Below are 18918 nucleotides of genomic sequence, written 5' to 3'. Positions count from 1 at the left end.
AATAACTTCTTTATTATTTGACGGGGCGGGGGGGGGGGAGGGGGGGGAGAGAGCAGAACATACTTAGCATCAGCACCCCCGCCTCCTCTCATGCCACCTCCTGCCCGCCTCTCCTTTCTCTCCACCGCACTCTTAAAAACTTGGGCCGAGCCTGGGCGCGGGGAGCTGTGGCTCGCCCCCGGAGCGCCCCGGGCGGGAGAGAGGCGGTGGCGGAGCCCGGGCGCTGCCTGCTCCCGCGACAGCATCCCGAAACTGCCCTCTCGGCACTCGGCTGCGTCCCGGCCGCCTTCGGCAGCACAAGGGCAGGACAAGAGGGCTGCTGGCTGCCGAGGTGGGGGGCCGGAGTAGAGAAGGAAAAGAACCGCGACGTGGGAGATAACAACCCACCTCAGCCCCTAAACTTCCCGCGACCGCACTGGTTTGCCTTCCGGAGCTGCTTTTCAGCCCCGCTTGAGGCAGGGGCAGCCCGATTACCTGAGACGCGGGACGGACGTGGGTCGGGGCCAGGGCTGGGGCTGGGGCAACGCTGAGGAGCGGCCGCGCCTCCGCCTCCCCTGCGGCGGGGCAGAGAAGCGAGGCCGGGCTCCGCTCCGCTGGCCAAGCACCGCTCCGCTGGCCAAGCACTGCCCGCCCCGCTCCCCCCGCCAATGTCAGGAAGGACTCGGGCTATGCGGGCATCTCCCGAGCAGCCCGCTCCCCGCAGCGGGCGGGCCCGGTATATTTAGCATCGCGCCGGTTTTTTCCTCCCCCAAAGTTTCGCCCACTTATTTATTTATTTGCCTGCGTGCGGCGCGCTGCCGCAGAGCAGTAAGAGCCGCTCCGCGCCGTGCCTGGCGCTGGAAGCGGCTCTGTATTGCAGCAGGTAGGGCTGAGCGCTAGGACCTCGGAGAATCCTTCCAGCAGCAATCAGGACTACCTTAAACCCAGCCCAATGCCTCTTCCTGCGCCACTCTGCGTGCTGGATGGAGATCCACAGTCAAGAGCTGCAGCTCAGTGCTGGAGTACAACATTTCACAGGGAGCCCTGCAGAAGCAACACCTGTTTCGAGCCTGCCAAGAAAGACACAAGCACTTGTATGTTGCTGCTTTGCTTGTGGATCGTCAATAATCCTAAACCAGTGGACATCTGCTGAGCCTCCTGAGAATTCTGGATAATAGATTTGGACGTCAAAAGTTTTTTTTTTTCCTTTTTCTTTTGCCTTTTTTTTTGGGATTTATCTCAGCCAACAACGTGAGATTTCCCCCCTCCCCCTTTGCAGGATTCATGCTGATGTATGCAGTCTGTTATAGAGTAAAAACAGCGCATGCCTTTCTGGAGTCAGAATCCATAAATCCTGACGTAGCCTGTGCATCTTAAAAAAAAAAAAAAATCCCTATAACGCCTAGGTATTTAAGTTGCTATGGTCATTCTTATCTTATACCAAATGGAGAAACTACGGATTTTTTTTCTTATTACAGTTGGATGGGCTGAAGACCGTATTGCTTGCTAAGAGCTGGGGATATATGCATTTATATAGATATACACATCTATATGTTTATAAATATGTCAGTGTGTGAGTATAAAGTGGTGGTTTCTTAGACTAACTGGTTTGACCTTGAACCTGTACCAGTCAAAACAGAATATTACTTTTATTTATGCATTTAATGGATTGAAGAAAGAACATTTTCTCTGTAACTGCGCTAGGGAGGGGAGAGGAGTGGAATATACCTAATCTTATATCTCCTGGGTTTGGCACCATCATTATTGTTTATTCTTATTCTCTAAAAGCAGAATCTTCTGATGGCTCCCTTAGGTGAAGTTGGGAACTATTTCGGTGTGCAGGATGCAGTACCCTTTGGGAATGTGCCCGTTTTGCCGGTGGATAGTCCGGTTTTGTTAAGTGACCACCTGGGTCAGTCTGAGGCAGGTGGGCTACCCAGGGGGCCTGCGGTCACGGACTTGGACCATTTAAAGGGGATCCTCAGGCGGAGGCAGCTATACTGCAGGACTGGATTTCATTTAGAAATCTTCCCCAATGGTACTATCCAGGGAACCAGGCAAGACCACAGCAGATTTGGTAGGTATTATCCTTAACCCTTTAGTGGTCATGTGATGAAATAATGGGGCAGAACTGCGGGCGGGGGTGGGGGGGGTGGGGGTGTGAGGGGTGGAGGTGTGGGGGGGGGTGTGCGAAGCGGGCGGGGAGGGGGGTTTGTGCCGAAGGCTGCTCCGCTGAGGGCAAAAATGAACGTGTCTGGGATTGCAGATGTACACAAGCGGCACCACCGCAGCGGAGCAGGAGCCTTCGCCGAAGTCGCCGGGTGTTCTGTAGAGATGTTTATGTAGCCCCAAGTTCTGCTTAAGAGCGGACTCGTACTGGGACGTGGTGGTGGCGGTGGTGGATTTTTTGCTCAAGACGTTGCTGCTGAATGATTTGATTTGTCGAGTTTAAAGGGGTTTTAATCATTAACCACCACAATTTAAAATTCGCCGAGTTTCCTGAAGGGAGTGGCTGTCGTCCTGTACGCAAATTAACCACGGGTTTTCTTTCGTTTTCTCTGCTGATTACCTGCCCTAGTAACTGCCTGAATCGCAAACCCAGCCAATCTCGCCTTTCGGCAGGGACCCGCCGGCACCGGCCGTCGACCCGCATCAGGGCTCGCCGCACGCCCGAGCCGCGGGGCGCTGCCGGTGCCCGGCACCCCAGGGAGGAAAGAGCGCAGCCGTGGGGTCTGTGCTCTGCCGTAACCCCGCCGGGAAGCCTGCACCAAAACCTGCCTTCCCCAAGCTATGTGGCGTGTCGAGCTGGCAGCGAATTTGAAAGAGCGTTCCCTGGATTTCCTTTCCAGGGGACGCTGTTTGTGACTCAGCAGCGGGGGCTGGGGGGACCATGGCTTCGGCCACTCTGAAGAGCTTGTGCCCACACACATGCACGCACGCACACGCGAGTCAAGTGGGCCTGGAGCTTCTTGGCTGCCAGGGAGACAGTTAAAGGCCCCGTAGACTGAACGTACGAAAGTAACTAAAACAGCCTTGATGAGCTGATTCGTTGTTTTTTTTAAGGAGGGGTGAGGAAAACATGCCAGGTTAACTCGCCACGCTCCCAGCTGTTACAAGGAGTTGACTTGAGAGTGAACCAACCTGATAGCACTTAAATTCGGTCGAAAAACGAAGTCCTGTGGTGATTTTTTTTCTCTCTTTCTATTTTAATGCCAGATGTTGAACGATACCTAAACTGTATTTATTGCTTTGTGAAGCTGTTTAGATAATACTGGAATGGTAGAAGATGATCTCTAAAGGGAGCAGGAGGAAAGGGGCGGGGAGGGGTAAAGGAGAGGGCTGAGGCTCGGATGGGCGCAGGTTTATGCTCCATCCCCCGCCAGCCGCTGCTCCTGACACTCTCACGCTGCTTTCAGCTCTGCCTCCCTCCCACGCCTCCCGCCCGGGGTCCCCGGGGGGAAGTTGAGCGAAGCGGGGGGAGGGAGCGTCGCGGTTCTCCCAGGGGCGCATCATCCACGCTCGCTGGTGAGGAAAAAGTGCGGAAAGTGTTTTAGGCAGCCGCGCAGTGCGGGAAATGGGAGAATTGAGCATCTGGGCATTCTCCTTGACACAAGGCAGGCGCCGTGCCCTGCTGCTGAACCGCAGCCGCAGGTTTCCCCCTGTCCGCTGCGGGTGCGGGCACAGAGAGGCGGACGCGGTGCGAAGCCGGGGCAGGGGGCGGGGCGCGGTGCGGGGCCAGCGGGTGCGGTGCGGCGCCGGCGGGGGGCGGCGGCCGCGGGGCCGGCAGCAGGTGTAGGGCGGCCGCGCCGCTGCGCGTACCGGCAGCCAAGACTGCGGGGGGTCGGCACCCGCGGGGCCCCGCCGCCCCGGAGGAGGGCCGCCAGCTGCTCCCTTCGCAAGGTGGCGGTGACCACATTATAAAAGGAGTCTATTTTTAAAAATGGCTTTTCAGCCGCAGTTGTAGGAAGCTTGACAATTCCGAGGAGCAGCTCTTCCAGCCCTTGCAGCGCCTTGGCTTTAAATAGATTCATGGTTTTTCCTTCTCGATGTGATCGTCCTCTCGTCCCCAGGATGCACTGTGATAACTCTTCTTCCGTGGAGTGCGCTGGTGATGCTCCGGCTCGGTCCGGAGTCGGGCAGACCGGACACAGCCCCAACGCCATAGGATGCATTGGGGTTCCCGGCTTTATTTGGGGGCGGGCAGGCGATCTCTGTGCTTTTGTATCGGTGCCATGACATTGCTGTTGTGTTTGCCGGGAGGTCACCAAATGCTGTTTGCGCTTTGGTGGTTGTAAAGCCTTCTGATGGTCTTGGGAAGGTTTGAATCCCAAGCTGGGAGCTGACCAGGGGAGAGCGGGCTAACTTGGCTCTCCTCTGAGAGCGTGAAGGAAACCTGCGCGCGTGTGTGTTTATGTGGGGGGAAGAGTCAGATGGAAGTTTTCCTCCAAGGAATCAGGAGGACAAAGAGAAAACACCGGGAGCTGAGCGTAGACTTTCTCTGGGCTCTGCCCTGTGGGAATCCCCCTCCCCGCACACACCTCTGGAGAGACATCAGATAAGAGTAATTCTTTTGTGATGCTATGTTGGATGTGTGCCTATTGCGTACAATAAACCGAGCCATATTGTGTGTCTATACTCGCCCGGTTCTGGGAGCCCTGGCATTTCGCAATTCCTGCAGCAAGATGTCCATCTCTAAAAGAAAAGCTCCCCGGGAAAACCCTGCTCGGTGTCCTGTCCCTCCCCGCCCCCCAAGCCCCATAATGCGATCTCAGGTCATCAAAGTCTTATCCTTCCCGGGTCACAAAAGAAATTTTTCTGTTTAATGCAGTCTCTTTTAGTCTAAGGCATTTGCTAGACAGTAGAGTCATTGTAAATTCAGGAACTCTGTAACAGTGGAGAGGCGTGTCTCTGTGCGTCAGCGCAAGTACTGCATGCGCAGCATTAAAAAAATAGGAGCATGCAGGAAAAGGTGAAAAAAAAAAAGCTTGTCAGCAGGTGACCTCCGCTCCCCGGGACCTGCTGCTACAAGGAACCGCTGCGTTCATCATCTGCGGGAGTCGCGCAGCAGCCCGCCCTCTTGCCTCCCCACCTCGCCCTGCCTGCTCCAGCTCTCGGGCTGTCGAGTCGGGCTCAGCGCCGGCGGGGGAGGGAGGGGATACGGGAGCCGGTTCTGGCCGAGGGGGCCCTGCGGCCGCACGCCCCTTTCTGCTGCTGGATATAGGGGGCTGGGACTGCTCCTCCCGTGCTGTCTCCAGGGAGAGCCGGCAGACTGGGAGGATGGGGAGGGGCGCGCGTGAGAGGAACGGGGAGATGATGCATGGAGGGACTCTGCCCCCGGGAGTGGGAATTTGGGGGCCAGGCCTTAGCGGGGATGAAAGGCCCCGAGCAGCCTTCGCAGTTTCCTCCGCTATTGAGCGTTGCAGAGGGGAGGGGGACGCGAGGCGGCTGGGGTGGGGGGCAAGGGCGCTGTAAGAGTCTAAAACTGAAACAGGGCCCTGCTGCCTCCTGGGGGGCTACGGCTGTCTGCGCTCCAGTCTCTTAATTGGCATCCTGTGGGGGAGCGGGCGGAGCGGTGACAGCTGCGACAGACAGGACGCATCCCGGCGGAGCGCTCGGTTCAGCCCAGCGCCGCAGCCCTGGCCAGGGAGCATAGGGGAAGCCCCTGCTCTCGCTCCATGACCGGGTTGACCTTCCGGCTCCTTCTTAGCCACGAGGGGCTCTGCTTTTTTCGGCCCTTGGCTCTTCCCTGGGTGAATGATGGCTTACTAAATACAGGGCAGCACAGCTTCAGCGACCTGCGCTCTGCCCGCAGGTCCTCTGCTTCTCCCTGCTTCCCCGGGCAGTCATGCAAGGAAGCAGCTAGCAGAGGCGCTTGTTTAACCTATTCGTTGATGGTGTTTTAGGATGCTAAGTGGAAGCTGAACTGCTTCAGTCCAGTGATACAATGAAATCCTATATATAAGCAAAGACAAAAATGTGCAAAGGGCAGAACAACAAGAAGAAGAAGATGCAGAGTTGCAGAGATGCTAATTGCTTAAAGACATTATTTCTATAGGTCTTTTCTCCACCAGAGCTAATCTAGATGTAAGTTAACATTTCAGGTTGTGTGAAGGACCACCTCCTCTCTCCTGTGAGCCTGGCAGGAGTTCAGGACCGGCCTTCACACTCAGGCTGGTGTCCTGCTGCTGTTCAGCATGATCATATTTGGATCGTGTGGAATAAGGTTCATGAAAGGCTGATGTGAATGTGTAGGGAATAACTTTCCCCAAAACTTTCTTCCTAACCTCTTTGTGTAGAAGTGCATTCTTGCCTTTAAATTGTTTTGTTAAGGAAAATGATCAGTGTCTGACAAGAAGGTATCCAGCATCCCATACACTGAGGCAGTTAATTCCTCTCTCCTTTTCTTCTCTTCCCCATTTTTAGCTATAAATAAGACCTTTGCTTTTAAAGTTTGGAGCTGTCCTGATTTTCATTTGGTCCAGCCTCATTCTGAAGAGGAATATCTATTTTAATATCTGGTTCAGGTCCTACTTGTATATTGCAGAAACTACACAGTGAAAATATTCACAGGACTGTTGGGCCAAATCATTTAATCTTTAAACTGACAAGAGTTGTGTAAGGCTCCATGCTTGGCCCCAGATAACATTTTGAGAGTCTTAACAGCATGGCACATAAAACTTGCTGTGGATAGACTTTAGAATATTTCAGGTTAAGAAATCTCTATTTTGATCTCAAATATGTAACTGCTCTTTGCCAAATACCTTAAATTAATCTTATGCACTCCAGTAGGATGTGACAGTGCTTTTTTGTTCTTGTGACACAGCACCCAAATATTTGAAATGAGGACAGCAATTAAAGTCTACATTTGTACTGATATGAAAGATGCCAGACTTACTAACTTAGTGGTAGTGTGGTATAATACACACTTAACATAAGATTTAACCTCAGTTAAAATTGCTTGGGAATCTGTGTCAGGTAATATGATAGTTTGGTAAAAGCTTTACAGTAAAAGCCTTAGTAAGAAATCTGGAAGTATTGCGTGTCCAGATATAATGGGAATGTTTAATTTGTTTCAATGGATTGATTGTATCTGAGATACCACATGTGCCAGATGAACAGCATGCTGCCAATTTTTATTACTTCAGAAGAAAAATAATAATCCATAATTACTAAATATTTCCTCCCAGTATTCCTTATTTATACATCTGTAGAGAATAATTTAAGATGGCCAAACTAAGGCTATCAAAACAATAAGACTACGATGTTTGTAGTACTGAATAATACATAAGGTGATGATAAATAATCCTTTACAGGGAATACATTTTGTCATTACATTAGCTTGGCTATAAATTCTTCCTATTGGCTTCAACATGTGCTGTGTCAAATCCACGTGATTCATGCCTGTTATTGATCAGTGCACAACTATTTTGTGGAAGATGCCAAATTAATTGTTCAAAAAATCCATGAAAGTGCTTTTTTATTTGCCACGTGAGGCCCAACACATGCTACTAGAATGTTATTATTTCATGTAAATATAGTTTCCAGTAAGCTTTAAAAATAGTTATGTGGTGTGCTTAGACTTGAAAATTTACAAAATATATAAAAAGTGCTACTCTGTGCTTTATTTAGTGGCTCAGAAAGTAGCATAACACAGCAGTGTGCTTCTGAGCATTGTGAGATCATTTCAGTCTTACACGAGCACTCCCAAATAAGAAGCAATTTCCATTTTTCCCAGAAGACTTCTAGGTTTATGTAGGGTTTGGCTCATAGCATCCTCATTGAAGAGGCAAGCAATTTGCAGGCAGGGCTGCCAAAGAAACCCCACACCCTCAGAACCAGATGAGCTGATACTTGATACAGATACTTGCTCTACTGTGCACATTGGTGCTGAACCTAGGGACTTAGAAGCTGGAAGGGGGACTAGAAGCAGTGTTCCTCTGCAGATATTCTTATCTCTAGTGCACAAGTATCTGTGTGAGCTTGCTGTTACATGCACAAGAAGACTTAATTATTTACACACTATTACTTCAGCTTAGAGTATTTTAATTTTCAAATTTGAGATTTGTGAAAAATAACACTCCAGAGAGAATGGTTAACATCTAGACAGAAGTGTGTGAAACTCTATCCTATACTAAGGGTTTTTTGTTTCTCAAGCCTCTGGAAGATCATATTGTGAGTAAATCTTTCCCCACATTCCTGATTCATTGATGCCTGGGCGTAGATCTTTTGGTTCCATGGGTAACATTTTAGTCTCACAATTCTGCTTCAAGTGTATTTTTTTTTTTCTTCAGAATTTATTTTGCAAGACTAGTTTGACAGATTCTGTAATACCAATGTTTTTGTCAATCTAAAAAGTTGTTCCTTTTTTTCTTTTCTTTGTTTTATTTCTTTTGCAAATCAGACTATGACTGAACTTTAAAACTGTTTAGACATTTTGAAGCTTATCTTTCAAACTGATATGTTGGTGCTGTTTGCAATGCATCATTCTAGCAGAGAATCAAAGGGCTTCACTCTTCAATTACTGTACTTTAAGATATATTAATTTGTTCCTCATCTTCCTTCAAACAACTCTGAAAATTGGAAAATCCCTTTGAAAATAGCTGTCTGTTGCTCAGGCATCAGTCACATATATATATATATATAAATCAGTTGAAACAATATCTACACTGTTTGTTTTTTTTCCCCTGCATTTTATAGGTATACTGGAATTTATCAGTATAGCAGTGGGCTTGGTCAGCATCCGAGGAGTTGACAGTGGACTCTACCTTGGAATGAATGAGAAAGGGGAACTGTATGGCTCGGTAAGTTCCCGCTAGCCTTGGGCAGTCACGGTCCTTACCTTTTGTGGGAAAAATACTTGTTGGCTTCTACAAGTGCTCATTTGACTACCTGCTGTACAAGCACTATTTCTACTATAAAGATCTTGCATTCTAATTAGAAACAAGTCCCTATAAGTGGGAGAGGGGAAGTGTTTACATAATCAGGAATGAGTCATAATGCAGGTGGACAACAACTTAGACACAAGCAATGGATACTGATGGTTGCAGCTGGTCGTTGGAGACTAAGGTTGTACTGTAGGATATGTAAATATGTCCTTTCAGTAGAGACCTGAACTTAGACAAAGCCACTGTCTTCTCTATGTAGACAGAGAGCTTTCTAGGGATTGAAAAAAAGAAAGTAGGTGGGGAGGTGAAGGGTGACATATGTGGATAAGGAAATGAGACATAGGAGTGGATAAAGGTCATAAAAGGTGTAGGAATGAGGGCAAGAGGCTTGTCAGTCTTGTCCTGAACTTGTGTGTGTGTGTAGGAAGCCAGAAGGTACAGATCATAACAGTGTATGTGGGAGGCAGAAAAGGACTTGATAGAATGAGAGGCAAGGCTGGAATAGAGAGAAGGGGAGATGCAGAAATGGTGAGAAACAACCAGTGAGTGGGAAATTCCAAAGAAAAGGGGTTTAACATAAATGGCAATAAAACAGAGGAAAAGGTTGGAAGAATGGAGAGGAAGAGAGAAAGGGAATGGATGCAGTGGCAAATGTAAACAAGTTGCTGATAAGGAGTAAGTTGTTGTAAGTCACAATGCCTGTGTAGCTGATGAATGGGATAAAGAACTGATTACTTTTATGGTTCAGGTAGGCAGCAAAAAGGCAAAACAACAACAGTAAAGTGAATCAGTAATGCTGATAATCATCAGTAAGTGTAATGGTTTAAACACATAAACATGGTGAATTGGTTACTCTATACTTCAGATATTCAGGAAAAGAAATGTGGTTATTGATAGCACTTAAATACATAGACTTGGGAAAGCAAATGTTATACCACTTTTCTGTGAAGTTTGTATTTTGTTTTTGCAATACGTTTGACTGTCAGAGTAAATCATTCAAAGCATTCTTTACACAAAAAACATGCACAAGAAATTATTTGTAAATTACAAAGCTCACTGCATTAATAAAATAGTTGTTCCATGAACAGCAGCTCTAAAGGAGCCTGCTTTCCTAGGGAGTAGTGTTTCACAGTCCAAGACATGGGTCTCTTTGACCTTCTTTCCCTCATGTAACACAAATTCACCAGCCCAGTATCTTGCATTAAGAGAATGTTAACTGTCCATGCCCACTGGATTGTCAGTTTGCAGAGATTGCTTAGCTCACCACTCTCAAGTAGGACATGCAAATGATTTCTCTTCCTCCCTGCCTCTGGTTAGACACAAAACTGATAGGAACTTAATTTTCTTCAAGACCTTTGCCTCCTAATTGAAACTGGTTGAAAAGCTAGAGAAGGACAGACAGGGATGCAGATGGATGTACCTCTTTTCCCTAAGAAATGATGCTAAAAAGATGAAACCATTCATAATGGGCAAGTGGAAATCTGTAAGACTAGAACGCAAAGTTCGGGTTAAAATCTGATGGATGATAAGGCTTATTGTCAGCCTCCAGAGATGGGATGTACTAAAGAGTGATGGTAATTGAATTACATTACTTTCAATGAAATGTAACCTCTAATGGCTACTCAGTGTGATGATGCTTTAAAGCCTTGTCAACACTAGCAATCCTAGTGCCTATATTTCAGCAACTGTCAGCTCTCATGGAAGCACTGAGATAAGCAGGCCTCAGAGCAGATTTTCCTGTAGAACTGGCTAGGCATTTTTAAGTGACAGTGTTTTACTTTTGGTTTTGATCCAAAAAATGCACTTAATTGAGAATTAAGATCTCTAATGGGAATAAATGTTGCAGTATGATCCAAAAGCAAGACACAATCCAGCACAGAATTATATTTCTGGTGAGAGATATTAGTTTAACTGACATTAGTTTTGAGGCTGATACGTGATAGGTAGACTGAGGGCAAAGTTTTTCACCTGAATTAGGCAGAACAGTCACCTGAGGTGACTCTGTAGCACTAAAAATTTGTACTTGTGATGCCTGTGCTGGGAGATGGGTCCCTCTGTCTTGATTTCTTCACTAAGGGCCATGAGTAACACCAGCTTTGCCATGAGGTGCCCTTACAAGGCTGTGAATATGTTTTCTGCATGGAGAAAACTGTTTCTCACATACAACTGAGCAGCAACCTAAGAAATACTTGATTCTACTCTACATCAGCACTGTGATTCTGCAGATTCAGTACTGCAGCATTTGACACTGCCAGAATAGATGACCTGTCTCTATGACACTATCATATTTATATTCAGATTACTGCATGAAAAATATATTAGGTGTGATCCAAATCAGTGACCTAAAGACTTCTATCCTTCTATATTTGTGTTTGAAATATTTGGCACAGGAAGATTTTTCCCAGCATATTTGTGGTGCCACTGGAGATGGGACATATGGCAAAGCAGAGCAGCCAGGATGGGTGATCACTGCCAATTTTCATGAAAGGCAGCAGTAAAGACAGTTTCAGCATACCTTGATCCAGACACATTCCTTTTGGCCTTCTCAAAGTGCTGCTTTCCTCTTAAGTTAGCTGCCTGACAGACTTTTCCCAGCTTGCCTTCGGACTGGTGCAGTTCCTGCTGCATCTCTGGTTAAAAGACCACAGTGATTCTCATGCTGCTCTTAAGCGGCACTGTACAATACAGCGTGGCTGTCCTCAAGTTCCTCCTCATCCCACAGGTTTAGATAGGGAAAGATGAAGGTGTGTGTATGTGGCACTGCTGAGAAGCCAGTGGTAGCTCTGTAGTAATGACTTGGAGGCTGGTTAGTGACAGCAGCTTTCCCCTCTCTCTCACTCTGTTCCTATCCTCCCTTTACTTCCCTTCCCCTTGCAGCTGTGACTCACCGCATTTCACAACAGCTACTGTGCTTGTCACTGGAGAGGAGGGAAAATTCAAACTACAGACAGGATCAAAAGGATCCTTTAAAATGAGACTCCCCAAGTGCTAAATGACTATTTCCAACACCTCTGGCAAAAGTGTTAGCAAATGTATCTTAGTTGTGTTCCTTGGTACCATGCCATGGAGTGTGAGAGATCTTTTTGATCAGTCCCCGAACCATCATGCTGCCATGGGTTGTCCCCACCATCATTCCACCCTGCACCACTGCTATTAGGGATATCAACACTTGGCACTCACATGATAAGCTGTAATGAGCACCCCTACCACAGGATGACCATCATTTGCACTGGAGGCTGTCCTGTAAGGCAGTCTCATGCTATCTTGGGCACAGCAACACCACGGGACACTTTTGCCTTAGCTGCCCTTGCTGTCCTGGGCTCTCCTGCAGTAAAGAGCTGTGCTACTTCTTGCTGCTGGCACTCCTGCCCCACTGATCTCCCATGAACCTGGACCTGTCCACTCTTCTTCTCAGACAAGATATAAGGAAGAATTTTTTCATCATGGTGGTGATGAAACACTGGAACAGGTTGTCCAGAGGTTGTAAATACCTTATCCCAGGAAGCATTCAGAGTTGGGTTAGACAGGGCTCTGAGCAACTTGATCTAATTAAAGATGTTGGGAATGGACAAGGTGACTTTTAAAGGTGCCTTCCAACCCAAGCCATTCTATGATTCTGTGAAATGCTGGTGTTTCCATTCCTCCTTGTGTCCTTGGCAGGTGGCAAAAGGCAGATTATCTACAAGGAGAGTTTTGCAATGGGGAGGAGAAAGGCAGAAGGGACGATGGTGGAGTTGTTGGGGAGGAGGAAGAGGGCTAGGAGTGCTTGGAAGGAGGGGGCAGAGAGCCTTCATGTGCCTGCAGAGGAAGCCAGAAGCCCAGATCTGGAGCCAGGGAGCGAGGCTTCTCATCTCTGGGTTTCATACTTATAGTGTGTGTGCAGCAAAGTAGGATTAAAGACTACCTATAACAGGGTAATGAATTACTGTCCTTCAAAAAAATCTAACAAACCCTGGGGATGGTAAACTTGCCTTTTGTGCCTAAAACTACTGGGGAGAGGGTGGAGAAGGAGAAAGCACTGTCCTTGAAGAAACACATTTTCCAAGTTAGTGTGTGAGGAGGTGACAATGTGCCTCTTTATTGTCCCAGCCTCTTTATTGGCCCAGCAAGGCTGTACCTGTAGTATTTTGTGGTTTTGTTTGGATCTCCACTGTCTTGGAATACTGTGCAGGTATAAAGAGGTGGTGTGCTTTTTTGTTTTGTTTTGTTTGTTTGTTTTTTCCCCACAAAAAAAGGGACAATTTATCATAGATAATGAAAATTGCTTGGTGTAGGTAAGGATTTGCTTTGTAGCATTCTTTGTTCCCATGTGAAAAAGGGAAGAGAATTATTCAGCCCTTCAAATGGTGGGTCAAAGTACACAGAAACAACATGAAAAAAAACACAGGCTGAAGGTGGATGTTTGGAGCAGCATTTGGGCCAAGCATATGGTCACTACAGATATCTGATGATGTGACAGATAAATTAATTGCCCTACAATATCAATCACACTTTTCTGTTGATGTTAAACACCTTCAATCAAAAGTGATTCCATATGCTTCTGATTGATTTTTATTTTCTTTCTTTATTGTCTTCCCCCCACCTCCCCCTTCCTAATAGCCTGGATTATCTGTCCATCAGTGTACATGCAGATACCTGTGGCTGAGGTGAGCCTGGAAACAGAACTGTTGCAGTTGGAAGGAGAATTGAATGCAATTTCCCTGTGTTAAAGTGTAGACTTCTAGGCTGGGAGTAGTCAAATCCCAGGAGCGATAATATCTACAGCAGCAGGTGTAACACCTGCTCGTGTGTAAAATAACCACACATAGTGGAGAAGCAGAAGGCTGAGTTACAAGGAGTGATCAGGCTTTCCCCATGAGCAGCTTTGCTCAAAAAAAGCTGTGACTCCTGTGATCAAAAGAGAGGACACAGTCTCAAGCTGTGCCAGGGGAGATTTAGGCTGGATGTTAGGAAGAAATTCTTCATAGAGAGAGATTGGCCATTGGAATGGGCTGCCTGGGGAGGTGGTGGAGTCACCATCACTGGAGGTGTTTAGAAGGAGGCTTGATGTGGTGCTTGGTGTCATGGTTTAGTTGATTAGATAGTGTTGGATGATAGGTTGGGCACGATGACCTCTAATGTCTCTTCCAACCTATTCTATTCTATTCTATTCTATTCTATTCTATTCTATTCTATTCTATTCTATTCTATTCTATTCTATTCTATTCTATTCTATTCTATTCTATTCTATTCTATTCTCCCAGTGTTGTTTTTTACCAGTAACAGTGACCTGTGGCTTCCTGAGTAAACTGCTTTAAATAGAAGAGTTGGGAGAAGCGGGCCTATAGCAAATTTGAAAAGCCAAACTGAAGAGAACCAGTTCAAAAGGGTGCTTACGGCTCTGAATGTGAAGTAAACTTGAAACTTTGTCAGAGATTCTGTGGAAATGGTATCCCAGTAAAAAGGTGAAACTGTCAGGAAGGATTTGGAGAACAATAAGCTGTAGGCGCTTGGCAGAAGGTCTGTGAGGAATGGGAGAAGGGCAGGTTGCAGAAAAATACATGTCATAGAGGTGTGGAAGCACAGAGATGAAAAGGAAATTGGTGCAGTAAGTTGACTAGGTATTGAAATGCATATGAAAATATAAACCAAAGACTTTTAAAGATACATAACTGAAAAGGGGTGTCTTTACAACCCCCTTCTGCTCACTGGTCCATTCCAACTCAGATCATTCTATGTGATTCTATGGCTCTATGTGGTATTCAGATGGTAGTGTATAGGCAACATAGTCTGGATGTGGCTGCTAACTGGGCTAGCCAGGATTTCTGATGGACTCACCGAGGTGGTAACATGATGCTTTGGGATTCGCTGTCATGTGATCAACAAAGAGAGTGAGAGAAGCTGACACCACTGCTAAAGAAGAGGCTGTTTTCCCTCCAGTCATCCATTCCCTACCTTTTGCTGGCCCAAGTGCTTCTTTTGTTGCCTGGTGAATTGAAGCAGGGAACTGGAAAACAGTATGGCCAAGCAGAAGGGCTGTCTTTAGCCACAGTGGTCCCCTCCTAGATCACTGTAAGGTGTGGTGCAAAGGTGGGATCAAGCCTGTGCAACGGAGGGTTTACTTCTCTCCAAGGCATTGCAGGTGTTTGCCAGCCTTGAGTGTTTGTGGACTTCCAGTCCCATGATTTGTGTTTGGCCAGGTGCATGACCTAGGTAGCTGGAGGGCTATCAGTCTGAATTGGGTTATGCTTGGGGTGTAGGAACATGCTTTTAAATGAAAGAGTAGAGGAGAACCTGGAAGTATGTGCAAGCTGAATTTACTGAAGCTGAATAAATAGTTTCAGGCAAACCTAGCAGTTTATTTTTGTTAGGAATGTCTTTTTCTAGAAATGGGAAACATGATTGTGCAAATCTGCAGGGCTGCATTAGCTATGACCTGCAGTAGAGAGCATTTGCTGCGGTGGGTAAGATGGATGTTAGTAGATGGATGTTAGTAGATTTGTATGCTGGGTGGTAAAAAGAACTGAAAAGAAGACAGGAATGAGGAGTGTCAAAAAGTATTAGACTGGTGTGAAGCTATTAGTGGAGTTTTTATGGATTGATCCTTTGTCTGGTTTTATTCAGGACATTAAACATCTTGTCATAAAAAAGTAGTAGTGTGTTATTGAAATTGTGGAGTATTTTCAGCACAGAAGGCAAGCTCACAGAAGAGACTTGGTGACCTAAAATGCCCACAAGACATGGGGCTCAGGAAGAGCTCTGTTAGTGCCACTGCATATGACACTGGTAGGATCCAGTCTAAATACAAAGTGCAGTTTGTCACTTGTGTTAAAGAAGATGAATTGAAACCAAAACAGGCTCAGAAAAGGGCACACAGGGAATGATCAGAGGGATGGACAAACTACCAAATTATAGAGTCTAAAGATCTTTGCTTGTTTAGCTTTCATAATGAAAACTGAGAGGGTATGCTCTTGGTCTCTGTAAACACATTGAGGCTTGACACCAGGGAAAGAAAAGAAGTCATTGAAATAGAGGACAAGAATGAATTGGTTTGAATGGTTCATAAGAACCACAGGCTAGATAATGAATAAGTTTAAGGCCGTGAGGAAGTTAGATATTGAGCTGGCCTGAGGAATTTTTGCAGGGAGGTGGGAGATGGAGCTTTCTCTCTGTGTGGTAGGAAACAGCTTTGTACTTGAGGACATTTTCTTGTGGAAAGTGTAGGCCCAAGAAAAGCTTAATCTACAACCTCATCTACTTCACTTTTGCAGATAGCTTGTCTCTGAATTTGCATGGGTACCCTTACTGAAATCTGAATGCTGTTAAATGGTGTTCTTCACAGGTACCAGTGTAGTAAATGAGAGCAGAAAATGCAACCTTCTCAGCAAGGCATGAAGGACTTTGTAGAAGAGAAAGGTGTTTTGAGCTGTGGGTACTGTTGTAGGAAGAAGTGATAGGTGAATCTATATGCTTAATGCAGATGATAGGGAAGAAAGCTCTGCATGAAACCGCAGCTACTGTGGTTGTTTTTAAACTAAGGATTCAGTCTGGTTTTTAAGCCAGAATTTCAGATTATAACACCTGTCACCAAAGAGAGACATCTACTAAAATTGTCCTATAAGAGAGATGCAGCATTTTTTTCCTCAGGTCTTAGATTTTCCTCGGAAGACTTTGTTCCAGGTGCTTACTAGGTTTGAGGATAGTTTTATATGAGGGAAAACCCTCAGTGATCTCTTTACCTTGGTCTGAAATTCTGTGTTGAACTTGGATTCTCACTGCATGCCTGGGACTGAAAAATATTAGAATACCTTCTACACAAATGATTTATAGATCTGTGTATCTCTATATATGTGTGCCTGTACAAAGCTAGGCTTTAGTAAAGCTTACTCAAACCTTAATTAAATGATTTGATTTCTTGTAACAAGAGATGTCTGGAATTGTTGTATTCTTACACAAATGTGAGATTAGAGGAGCTGCTGGAGGGGGCTGCCAAGGTGATCTAACACCTTGCAGAAACCTCTTTCCATAGAAACAGCAGTCACAGTTCCCTGCCTTTGCTATGTGCTTCTGCTTCTTTCCTTGCTCCAACACCAGCACTCATCTTACAATGTCTGGGGGCTAATTTAAGGATCTAAAGTCACAGAAGAAAGCTTGATTTTTTTGTTTGTCTTCTTTTTTCTTCCTTTTTTTTTTTTTTTCCTTCTTTTTCTTCTTTTTCTTTTTTTCCCTCTTTTTTTTTTTTTAAATTTTTTTCCCCTTCTCTCCCTTTTTTTTTCTTCTTCTTTTTTTTTTGGGAGGTTTGCTTCTCTGCTGATTTAGCTCCCTGCACTGGCTTGTTAGCCATTTGTGGGAGCACTAGCACTCAGTGGGGGAATCACCTGCTGTGTGGGATGGGAGAAGGGTTGTGTACCATGCTGTCCACAGCAATTAGTTGTTCAGGTGGCACAAGTCACAAACTCAATCCTATCCAGTGTGGAGCATATTCAGTTTGCATGTCTTCAGATTCACATCATCGCAGTTGTATAGCTCCCTAGTTGCTGCAGCCCTCAATGTTATTGGAACTAGCTGTGTTAATGATATGGAGGTGTGAAAAGGTTCAGTGTCTTCAGCTGATCTGAGAATACTGTGTTGAAGTGACATGCTAAAAAAGCATCATCAGCAGTGACATACTGAGATATGCTTGGGGATTATTCACTGCATCAGATAAAGATCTGATGTGCTCTGTTTCTGACTCAGGAGCCAGTGGGATGTGAACACGACACTCTTTCCCATTTTACCATTCATCATTTTCAAAGACAGAGTACAAAAACGTCTGCCCTGCGGGGACTTCGTTAGGGATTTTGTCTAGGTGGAGGTTTGCTTTGCAGTTCAAATATGCTCAGGCTGATTTGGTGATGTGCAGTAATGCAGTCCATTTTTGTTGCATTCGAATGGCTTAAGAAATAAAGCTTGTTACAGTGCAAATCTATTTTCTCTCCTTCTATAATGACATTTGGTTTCTTTTTAATTTCTTGTATAAAGGCAGACCGCTGCCATTACGTTTTATTTGAAGATCAGATTTTATGTTCGTGTTCCACAACTGCTGCTGAGGAAAAACTTGGCTTGGTGTGGATGCTGCATGCTTTTGAGTTCTGGCCCAGGCTGTATATCTTTAATCTGCTAAACTTTACTCTTCAAATGTAACACAGTTAGGGTGGCAATTGTGACTCAGGAGACAGTTTTACTTGATTCTATTACTGCTGAAATGCCATTGGCTTCAATGCAATCAGGATTGGACCTGCTTCTGTAAAACCACCAATTAATTTTATGGTTGTGTCAGCAGACCCCAATCAAGATAAGAGCTCTACTGTATTCATCATTTAAAAAAATGTAAATTTAGACAAGGTTGCTGCCCGTAAGAGCCTGCAATCTAAAGACAGTCTTTTAATATGTAAATGTTTATTGCTTTTGCATAGCAAGGGGGGTTTTGGCATGCTGATGCCTTTGTTAAGACAGCATCTTGTGTGTAATCTGAACTTAAAACAGGAAACTTATTGGAGAAGACTTCAGGAAAACCCCATGAGTCATTTTAGAATATATAAATGTTGTAAAGTGTAAACAATCATCAGCAGTTAGCTTGGTTTTGTTGTAGGGGGTTTGTTTGTATTGTTTGTATAGAATAGAATAGAATAGAATAAACCAGGTTGGAAGAGACCTTCAAGATCATCGTGTCCAACCTATCACCCAACACCACCTAATCAACTAACCCATGTAACCAAGCACCCTGTCAAGTCTCCTCCTGAACACCTCCAGTGACGGCGACTCCACCACCTCCCCGGGCAGCCCATTCCAATGGGCAATCACTCTCTCTGTGTAAAACTTCCTCCTGACCTCCAGCCTGAACTTCCCCTGGTGCAGCCTGAGACTGTGTCCTCTTGTTCTGGTGCTGGCTGCCTGGGAGAAGAGACCAACCTCTGCCTGTCTACAACCCCCCTTCAGGTAGTTGTAGAGAGCAATAAGGTCACCCCTGAGTCTCCTCCTCTCCAGGCTAAGCAACCCCAGCTCCCTCAGCCTCTCCTCATAGGGCTTGTGTTCC

At 45.9% G+C, this 18918-nt stretch overlaps 1 protein-coding gene across 1 annotated transcript in view; it reads left to right on the top strand.

The window, feature by feature from the left end:
* Positions 1-756: 756 nt before the first annotated feature.
* Positions 757-18918, top strand: part of FGF9 (fibroblast growth factor 9) — a 32052-nt gene continuing 13890 nt past the window's right edge. Inside the window, exons 1-2 of the mRNA XM_068144069.1 lie at positions 757-2056; positions 8677-8780. Coding sequence (XP_068000170.1) covers positions 1780-2056; positions 8677-8780 — 381 coding nt within the window. The 5' untranslated portion in view covers positions 757-1779. The remainder of the gene's footprint in view (positions 2057-8676; positions 8781-18918) is intronic.

Source organism: Melanerpes formicivorus, unplaced genomic scaffold, assembly GCF_026170545.1.
Source record: "Melanerpes formicivorus ecotype bairdi unplaced genomic scaffold, bMelFor1.0.p_v2 SCAF_1, whole genome shotgun sequence".
Lineage (NCBI taxonomy): Eukaryota > Metazoa > Chordata > Aves > Piciformes > Picidae > Melanerpes > Melanerpes formicivorus.
This window is presented reverse-complemented; position numbering and strand designations above follow the sequence as displayed.